The sequence below is a fragment of the Phoenix dactylifera genome, chromosome 2 (assembly GCF_051530095.1).
Source record: "Phoenix dactylifera cultivar Ajwa chromosome 2, Ajwa_hap1_PhDact_Kaust_v1.1, whole genome shotgun sequence".
Lineage (NCBI taxonomy): Eukaryota > Viridiplantae > Streptophyta > Magnoliopsida > Arecales > Arecaceae > Phoenix > Phoenix dactylifera.
Genome location: NC_143191.1, coordinates 9,735,653 through 9,745,859, shown reverse-complemented (window position 1 = coordinate 9,745,859; position 10,207 = coordinate 9,735,653). Strand labels below are relative to the sequence as shown.

General features: G+C 43.7%; 1 protein-coding gene across 1 annotated transcript; it reads right to left on the bottom strand.

The window, feature by feature from the left end:
* Positions 1–1,879: 1,879 nt before the first annotated feature.
* Positions 1,880–6,806, bottom strand: LOC120112786 (pyrophosphate--fructose 6-phosphate 1-phosphotransferase subunit beta 1-like). Its single transcript, XM_039132673.3, has 7 exons — positions 6,614–6,806; positions 6,331–6,492; positions 6,040–6,161; positions 4,623–4,676; positions 4,386–4,475; positions 2,108–2,231; positions 1,880–1,995 (listed from the first exon to the last, which is right to left on the bottom strand). Exons 1-7 carry the CDS (start codon positions 6,789–6,791, stop codon positions 1,880–1,882), a joined length of 846 nt encoding a protein of 281 aa, XP_038988601.2. The 5' UTR covers positions 6,792–6,806.
* Between the last annotated feature and the right edge of the window lie 3,401 nt (positions 6,807–10,207).

Genomic DNA, 10,207 nt, shown 5'->3' with positions numbered 1-10,207 from the left:
TTTTGAGCCTGATCTATTTAGTTTCGAGCTGAATCCACTAAGTTAGGTCCAATTAGAGGCTTGGCTTATTCAATCCAGTTTGACCAAAATAGAAAAAGAGAAAGTTGGCCTGGGTCGACTGCATAAATCAATGTATCTAGTCCACAAGTCAATTAAAGAGAGACAAAGAGGGTTTTCCTTCTCTCTCTCTTTTTTTGACCCAAATTGAACAGACTTGCCCACAATGGATATATAGAGCCCAACAGGGCCCACAATAGATGCATAGGGCCCAACAAGGCCCAAAAGGATACAACCCGCAATGAATGAATAGGCCCCAACAGGGCCCAAGAGAAATACGGTCCACCATAGACAGCCCAACAGGACAATAAGGCCCGAACTCGGCCCATGATGGACACAACCCAACAGAGTGAATAGGGTTGAACTTGGCCCATAATGGATATGGCCTAACAGGGTGAACAAGGCCCAATAGGTATACGACCTACAACAGATACGACCCAATAGGATGAATAGGGCCTGAACTCGGCCCACAATGGACACAACCCAACAAGGCCCAAAATGATTAAATCGAGTCCAAATTTGGCCCACAATGGGCATGGCCTGCTGGGCCCAAATTTGGCCGACAATGGGCACGAACCAACAGGGCCCAAAATAGATGAATACGGCCCAAGCAGATGAAACAGCCCAACACGACCCAATTGGATAAACTCAACCAAAGTAGATGAAATGGCCCAACACGGCCCAAGTAGATGAGACGGCCCAATTGGATAAATAGAGGGAATCTTCATCATTTTTTTCCCACTTGGCCCAAAATGTGGTGGACACGGCCCAAGAGTGTTCCTTCAACCCGTTGAGAAAACAAGGACGAAGCGGGAAGAGAAGGAAGAGAGGGAGGTGATGTTCGAAGGTCCGGCATTGGCCAGGCCTGGGTGGCCGGAGGTCCGGCACGGTGGAACCGGTGACAGAGGCGGCGGATACTGCGGTGGCAGGCAGCAGAAGTGGGAAACGACCAGCGGGAAGGAAAACCGAGACAGTCTTAGTTTGGGGCCAGAATAGAGGAAGAAGAACAACTTTACAAAATGAAAAATAGAGAAGAATATGGAAGGGAAGCTCATCGGCAATCGACGGAGGCAAAGGACCTCGGCCGCGGCTGCTCAACCGGTGGCGACTAGTGGCGACAACGCTCGAAATAGGGAGCAATCAAAGGAACAGAGCAATCGTGGAGAACTTTGGATGGAGCTTGGCCGGGGTGGCACGCCGACCACCTGAGAAGGAGGAGGAGGGAGGAGTGGGAGGAGAGTGCTTGGAGATGGTGGCTCGGTGGCAGAGGAAGGGGGGATTTATAGAAAAACATTTTTGAACGGCTCACCGCCGTGATTTCCATGGCGGTTGAGCGTGATCGGCAGCCGCTCAAGCGGCCGTGGGGCGGCTCCGAAATGGTCTCAGTGCCTCCGCTCGCGTCTCGCCCAAGAAAACTGGAGCAGAGGATCGTGATCCTCTGTTCTGGCTTGCGCCATGGGCTGAAGACGGCAGTCCCTGCCGGCTTCAGCCCATTATTCTCGCATATTGTGTGCATCTTCCTCCCCATACACGTGGGACTGCCGGCTTCAGCCCATTATTCTCACATATTGTGTGCATCTTCCTCCCCATACACATCAAACATTTGAAATACAAAGCTTCTCTATATCATGGGCGGCCAATACTCCTAAGAAAGGAGTAGGAACCCAAAAGCACACAACAAACATTATAATCAGCAAGATGATCTGCCTTCAGCCAATCCCCCTTTCCTCTATGCATCCCCCTCCTTCAAAAACTTGGTACAAAGTCCACAATGAAATAAAAATAATAACTCAGTATCCAACCCAGTTGTTGAACAACCCAGTCATGTTGAAGCTGCCTTTGGCTCATCGAGCAGTTTCTTTGCAAGAGGATGCAATGCAACAGCTCCATATTGAGGGCTCGAATACTTCTTATAAACCACCTTCAGCTCACTCTCTGCTGCCAGGGAATGAAATCTCACTTAATGTTGTGCACAATCCCTGTGTCCAGACATGTTGAATTGGTTCAGTTATCGTGCCCAATGGAGAAACTAAATGGAGAAAGAGCAAACACTTGTCAGCTAAGATAGGTAAATTGTCTTCTACATAACCCACCACGGATAACTGATCTTCAGCATCCAAAGCATCGATATCTTGAACCAGATCCTTTGGTTCATCAACAATCCCACAAGCAGCCTGAAATGAAATTTCAATGCACGCAAGAAATTTAATGATTAATCTTTATTTAATAATAACATTCAGTCCATGACTAGACATTATGATACAAGGAAAATGGGTTCATTGAGGGGGAAAATGATAGAGATCATCATTTATACCTCCTTAGCAGCAACGTATTAGACGTTCTAGGAAGTAACTAAACTTCCTGAAAAAATTTCCAATGTCTCCAAGTGCTTTTCGGTTCTTTCCATTACCTCCAATGCCAAAAGTTGTGCATTCCATCAATGCCAATTTGTTGTGCATTGATGTCCAAGACCAAAAGTTTTTTATCATAGTTTGTTCTAGGAATGGAGCTTTCGAAGCCAGCATCCCGAGTAGGAGAATAATCATTCTAATCACTGAGTAGGAGAATACTGAACATATTTCGATGAAGATGGAAAAACATAGTTTCTGTTCTATTTGCGCATCCATAGATGCAGCTGTATGCGAATTCATGTTTTGGCACAAATATATCAAATATAGATTGCTTGTTAATTGAAGCAGTGGATGAAGAGGCAATCCCTACAAAAAAAGAAAAAAAAGTTCTTTTTGTTCCTAGCAGCTCATTTGCATGAGATGTCAATAGCCTTTGCATGAACCATTAAGCCCGTTTCTTGTGATAGTTTATATGAAAAGCCATTATGTTACTAATATGTCAAAACTGTTATGAAATTTAACTTAGAAAAAATCAAGGGCACCCCTCCAAGTTTGAGCCATTTACACTTTGACCTCAAAAGTTTAAAATGTATTAATTAGCCACTAAAACTTTAAATTCATTACAATGTGGCACTTTGAGATTTGTGCATGCAAATACTTTACAAACAAAGAGTTTTGAGATCTGTACGGAAAATTGGATCATAGTCATAGTACTTTGAGATTAGTGTAGATAGATGGATAATAAAGAACAGAGCTCTTTAAGATCTATGCAGAAAAATAGAACATAGTCATAGTGCTTTGGGATTAGTGCAGGTAGATTGATAACAAAGAATAGAGTTCTTTGAGATCTGTGCATGTAGATGGATGATTGAGGCTGGAGTAATTTAAGATCTATGCTAGCAAATGAATGACAAAGAATGGAGCACTTTAAAATCTATGCAGGTAAATGAGTGATAGATAATGGAATGCTTTGAGATTTATGTAGATAGATGAATGAAAGAGAATGGAATGCTTTATGATCTATATAGGTGGATGGATTATAAAGGATGGAATACTTTAATATCTGTGCATGTAGATCAATGACAAAAAGACAACCACTTTGAATCAAGGGTATTTTTGTCTTTTTTATGCACCATTAACGGTGTTAGAGTCCAGATAGATGATTAGGCCATATTGCAATAAATTTAAACTTTTGGTGACTAATTGATACTTGATGCAAACATGCTCTCAAAAGATGAAACTAGTGATATCAAGTTCTTGTAGATAGTGATGAGGTACATTTGGCATTAATGTTCTTACACTACAAAAGAAATAGTATTTTCCGGCGCTTTCTAGAGCTTTTACCGACGCTTATAAGCGTCAGTACTTTCTAATCCAACGCGTCCAAAAGCGTCACGAAACTGTCGGGCAGGTGGGCGTGGATAATTTTCGTTCCGACGCTTTTCGCCTGCGTCGGCATTACCTTACCTTTACCGACGCTTTAAAGCGTCGGCAAAGGCTTTATATCCGACGATTTTAAGCGTCGGCAAAGGATTTATGCGTCGGTGTGCATGGGATTACCGACGCTTTTATGCGTCGGCGTTACCTTACCTTTACCGACGCTTTAAAGCGTCGGCAAAGGCTTTATATCCGATTACCTTTACCGACGCTTGAAAGCGTCGGTAAAGGCTTAAAATCTTCTTATGCGCCTGTGCCGGGATAATGTTATTGCCAACGCTTTTAAGCGTCGGCAATAGAGATTTTTTTTAAAAAAAAATCATAAAAAGAAATGTGAAACCTGTATACAAATTTATAAAACAAATTTTTCCAGCACAGCAAACACACAATATTATCCCATCACAAAAGTCACATCACAAACAAAATTTTTTATTAAAAGCTAATCATATTATCATATTTGATTACATTGTACTTTAAAAATATTAAAAACATACATAGCAAATTCCTAAATAAACAGTCTACGAGGTCTCAAGGGTCGACGGCATCATCATCTCTACGAGTAGAAGTATCAGCAATCACAACAAGTCCATCCAAATCAAGTTTCAAGGCTGTCTCTTCAGCTTGCTTAAACTGATGCATATGAACATAAGAGAGCATCAGTCAGTTAAAAAATGAGAAGAATGAAAATTTAAAATCAATAAACAGGGTAAAAATGGCTCACAATAGATACTGCATTTATTCAAGAGGTATTTGTAGATACATATAGACAATAAGCACCTGTTCTGGAGTTTCAATTTTGTCCCTTCCACTGCAGATCATATCAAATCCACCCTATTTTCATATCAAAACCACAAAATTGAAGTCAAATAACTTACTTCCAAAAAAAAAAAAAAAAAGATGCAATTATAAACTACATAAAGGTCATTACTGTTTAAGTAAATGCTTGCATGAAACAAGTGTGCAAGGAATCAACGTACTGGGTGCTACCTGGCTAAATATTTGTATGCATAGGCCACCAACTAGACTGTAACTCAACAGTCAAACAGCTGATTAGCATTCATAGCATGATAGCACATGGTGTTGTATCAACAGAACCACTAGCACAAATAGGCATGAACAAATATGGAGCACCACCACAATTACCGTTATGGAATGTTAAGATGAGCAAATTTTATCTGAGGACTATGTTGAATAATGCAAGAGTACATTTGTTTCTGATACTCCGTAGTTTTACCTTGATTACAAATACATCATGTCTTTCCATATACACTTTAATAGTTTAGTTTCCGTGCTGCCTTCTCAAAGAATTTTACGTTCAAACAATAACTTTCGCAATCTAGAAGTGAATATTTTCCCTTCCTCTCCAACCAATGTATGTTACTTTTCATTTCAATAAAAGCACCCAATAATTCACACTTCTTCGATGTTTATTATCTAGCCCCTTTGGTTTTCACAGCAATACTCACATGTCATGCCAACTTAAAACAATCATGGCCAGTCCCAATCATGATAAGAAAGGTAAAAGTTTGCCATTAGGTTCACAGCCAGTTGTTAAAAAAAAAAAAATCCAAACTATCAAATGGATCCAAATTTGATATTCACAACTGCAAGTGCATCACTTGTTTTATCTAAAGGTAGTGCTAAATAGAAATGCTTGGAAAAAGAGGATTAAATAGAAATGCTTGCAAGTGCATCACCAATCATTATGAACCATCACCAAGCTTATTGGAGGCAACTGAGCCTCACAGTGTCAAACCAACAACAGGGAGCAAATCTATTGTATTTTATTGGCATCATAATACTTAGGTACAATATTTAGGCACAATGGCATTCCTTACAAACCATAAGCTTTACTTTGCACAGACTAATCCTCTTTTTTTTTTCTTCAGTTTTTTTCTCTATTTAAACTTACAGATTCTGGACAACAGTAACAAAAAAAGCTAAACATCTATTAAAAAGCAAGCAAGAAAGAAAGACCACAAATACTCCTATCCAAAACTAGGTTAGAAAAATCAGCATCATCATTCCTCAAACATATTTTTTCCCATAAGATTATTGTCTAATCAAGGTAAGCACGTGTGAATAGTATATTAATGTGAAATTCAAGAGAGAGAAGAGGGAAAACGGTCTATAAACCCTGTAGCATAGAAAGATGCGGTTGGTTAATCCAGAACTATTAGGGCGAGCCAGATACCTGATTTCTATAAGGATAGATGTACTCTGAAGTGAGCTCCATGTATTTGCATTTCATGATCCCTGCTGGACCTCCCTTGAATCCGTACAGCGTGCTCCCCTTGGCTCGATCCTGCAAGTAATCTACCATGACGACAAAAAAGATGAGGAAACCAAGAAATTAATCCATCACACAATCAACCAAAAGCACACCAAAAAAAAAATCATCCATGACCACAAAAGGATATAGAAAGAAATCAATCAATCAATAAGGGGTAAAAATCCAAAAGAAACAATGAAACGAAGCGCTCACCAAAGATCCCAGAGATGACATTGTGCCCACCGGGAGCCTGGCCTCCAGAGAGCACCACTCCGACCTTAAGACTCCCAGCCATCTCCGAAGGAGCGGAACCCGTCGGAACTAGCGTGGCGGAGGGCTGGCCGAAAAGATTAGGAAACAGCTTCTTGATCTCATCTGCAATCGATATCGTCACAAGCATGACAATCAAAACACAGACCATCATTGGCCTCAGATCGATCGATATAGATCTCAATCAAGTCATAAGGGGGAGAGAGAAAACAGGGGAGACAGATACCGGGGTTCCCGGCGGCGGAGCTCAGAGGGCCGTCCACGATCTTGAAGGGTCCCCTAACGACGGAGGGGAGGGGGAGGGAGTGGTTGAGGCGGCTAGTCTGCACCTCGCTGTACACCGCCGCGAGGCGGCCGGGCGACGGCCCCTTGCCGCCGTTGGCGAGGATGGAGTTCGCAGCCATCCGCGGAGATCGAGAAAGATGATGAGATGAGAGCAAGCGACGGAGAAGATATATCACTTTGTATAGTGTGCTTACGGTCCTTTTATAGCAGGGGGAGAGGGAGCAGGGTGGGATCGGTTAGGGTTATCATCACGGAGTTATCCGACGTTATATGATCAGGATTCAGGGGGTGAGGGAGAAAGTCTAGGGCTCAAGCCTCGAGCTATGAACCACCAGTTATATGAGCGGAGGTGAGGCAACGCTCGATCTATGAACCGGAGAGGAGGGAGGAGGCTTGAGGGAGAATCGGGAGGCGGAGAGGCGGAAATGCTAGGGCTCGATCGGGTGGGTACTCAGGGAGGCGGAGAGGCGGAAAAGGATTCCAGGCTAGGGATCGATCGGGAGAGGAGGAAGCTACCGACGCTTCTTTGAAGCGTGAGGATATGTGGCGCTTGGGGTATTTTTTCCCGACGCTAGTGAATAGCGTCGGCAAAAAAGGGTCGGCTTTTCCCACATTTCCTGTAGTGTTAAGTGTCAAAATATCCATCAACTTTGACACTAAAATATCAAGAATCATGCCATTAAAATATGCATTGAGTGTTGCTAATACTCATAAACCCAAGAACTGCAACTTTAAAATTCAGAGCTACCGTACTGGGACTGAGGATCGCCATCTGAATCATTCACGTGAAAGAGCTGACATTGACGTGAAAGAGCAAGTTCTAAGACGACGTGTTATTGCAGGTATAGATAGAGGTGCAAATGGGTCGGATTGGATTATAAGTGATCCTGACCCAACTCAGATTCTTATTCGGGTTTTAATTTTGGCCTCAGACATGATCCAATAAAAGATTGGGCTAGATCGGGTTGGATCCATGACTATAATTTTTGATCTAATGGGTCATTCGGGTCGGATCAGGTTCTTATATAACCTGGACCTGACCCAACTATTCGGGTTTGAGTTGGTCCGGATCGGTACCGGGTCAACCCCAGGTCTGGGTCCTAGGTATTGTTTTTGAAGAACAAGTGAAGACTTTATGGAGCTTCCAAACCAAGCAAATCCATGGACGATGCCAGCAGAGTCGGCTAGGCGGGCGGGGCGGCTGTCGAGGGAGCGGCGAGCATCGTCGATAGCGGCAACGGTGTCAACGACAATGGGACCGAGGAGGAGGATGATGAGGATGATGACGAAGAGGGAGGCGATGTTGTCGGCGAGGAGGAGGAGGAAGGCCTAGATGAAGGTGACCATAAGGTGGCGCTAGACCTTGGGGAAGATGGAGAGGAGCTTGGGGAAGGAGAGCTTCTTGGCTGTGTGGATGGAGGTGATGGAGTAGACGACGACAGAGGTGGAAGGGATAGAGAGGATGAGGAAGGCAAGGAGGTAGGCAGCCTTGAAGAGGAGGAAGGTGAACCATTCGAACGAGAGGCAGAAGAGGATGCTGGATTTGGAGGGGGAGCCAGGGGACATCATCGAGGGTGTCCTCATTGCGGTCAATCTTGGAGAAGAGGAGGTGGGAGACGTAGATGTGAGCGAGGTAGAGGATGGAGAGGGGGAGGACAAGGGCGAGGGCGATCTCGGAGAAGATACGTCACCAGGAGAGCACGATCTTAGACGCATCTTGACACCAGATCCATGCTAGGGTTATGATTAGGGTTTCTTTATGTGGGGAGATTGGGGAAGAATTAGGGGAGAGAGATATAAGGAGATGGAGTATTTTGGGGACGAAGAGGGAATGGTGGGCAGGTGGAGGACTTTGGATTTGGGGGATTGCCCTAATCTTCTATCTAAATTGGTTATAGAATCAACCGTTAGATATTAATCTAATGGCCAGCAAATTTTAAGCAGTTTGTACCAGCGGCCCATAGGCCCAAATAATTTTACAGATTCAGTTCAAATCGATCAAGTTGGGTCGTAGGATTGAAAATCTGAAATTATCCAAATTTTAATTGGGTCGGTCAAGTCAGGTTGGATCTGAATTCAATAAACCCAAATCTGACTTAAAAAATAGAACGAGTACAATTTTAGGACCTAACCGGCCTCACGGGTCCTCCAAAATGGGTTGGGTCGGGTCTAAGCGGGTCGGGTTGGGTTGGGTCACGGGTCAACCCAACCCATTTGCAGCCTTATACATAAAGATTCAATTGAGCAATTACTCAGAGAGAGAGAGAGGCTACTTGGGAGAAGATGATATGAAAACCAAATACCTGTTCGAGAATTAAGGTATGTCAAATTTCAATGATGGTTTTTTTTTAGGAGGGAAGAATGTAAGAATTAGGCCAAACGGGCCTAATCTGGACCAAAGTCAGCAGGCCCAGCCGACTTTGATTGAAATTAAAAAAAATGGATTGAAATAGAGGATCATGATTCTCTGCCCAATCAGCTCGAACGACCACCATTGAGGCATAGTAGAGGAGGCACGACTGGCGTGAACTCTGCGGAGCTGGTGTTAACGGCCAACGATCATTATGGGTTGTTGCAACCAACGAATGGCCGGTCAATGCCACCATTTGTCCAAGTTTATCTCTCTCTCCTGTGGCTTTTATATAAATCCCTCCCCTTCGATTGATCCCTCACCACTCACAGCCCAGCTTCCTCCTCCTTCTCCGGTGACCGGCGAGCCACCTTGACCGAGAGCCACTTCCCGAATCTCCCTCTTATTCCAACTACCCTATTGCGAGAACCATCATCTCTCTTTTCTCAGAATCCTCTAGAACCCACCTCCTCAACCAAACTCCACCGCCTCCAACCCCCGCCGATGAGTTCCACACCCCCATCGTCGCTCCCTTTGGATGAGTTGGCTACCATCGAAGTAGCTAGGGGCGCTGCCCTCTTTTCTTCTTTCTCCATCTTGGCCGAGCATTGCTATTCCCATTGGCCATTGATAGATGCTCTCTGCAGCTGCCACCGTTGTCGGCTGCCGTCACCACTGCACCACCATGGTCAATCACCGGCCGCCTTCTTCTTCATCTGTTTTGCTAAGAAAGAAGAAGAACAAGAGGAGGAGAGAGAGAACTCATTCCTCCCTCTTTCTCTCTCTTATTTTCTTTCTCTTCTCTTCTCTCTAATCTCCCTCTTTTTCTCTTTAAAAGACCTATGAACCCTAAGAGGATCCCAATTGCCCATCCAATGGACCTCGGGTTGACCTCTGCATAGAGACTGTGAACCGCCCTAGTGCTCAGGCCGCTTCTCGGACCTATCACCCTAATCTTATTGAATGTCCCTAAAACCTCCATAATTGATAAACCTTGTTGATTGACCTTGACTCTGATTAAGTCTGATTTATGGAACGAATCGTCTAGACCTAACCTACTCACAACCACCGTACGCCCGATCAAGTCTTCTCGTATTATTTTTAATTTCATTAAATTCATCAAATAAAAATTAATTATGTTGTTAATATTTTAAATAGGTCTAGCAGAGTCGCCTAACGAAGTTT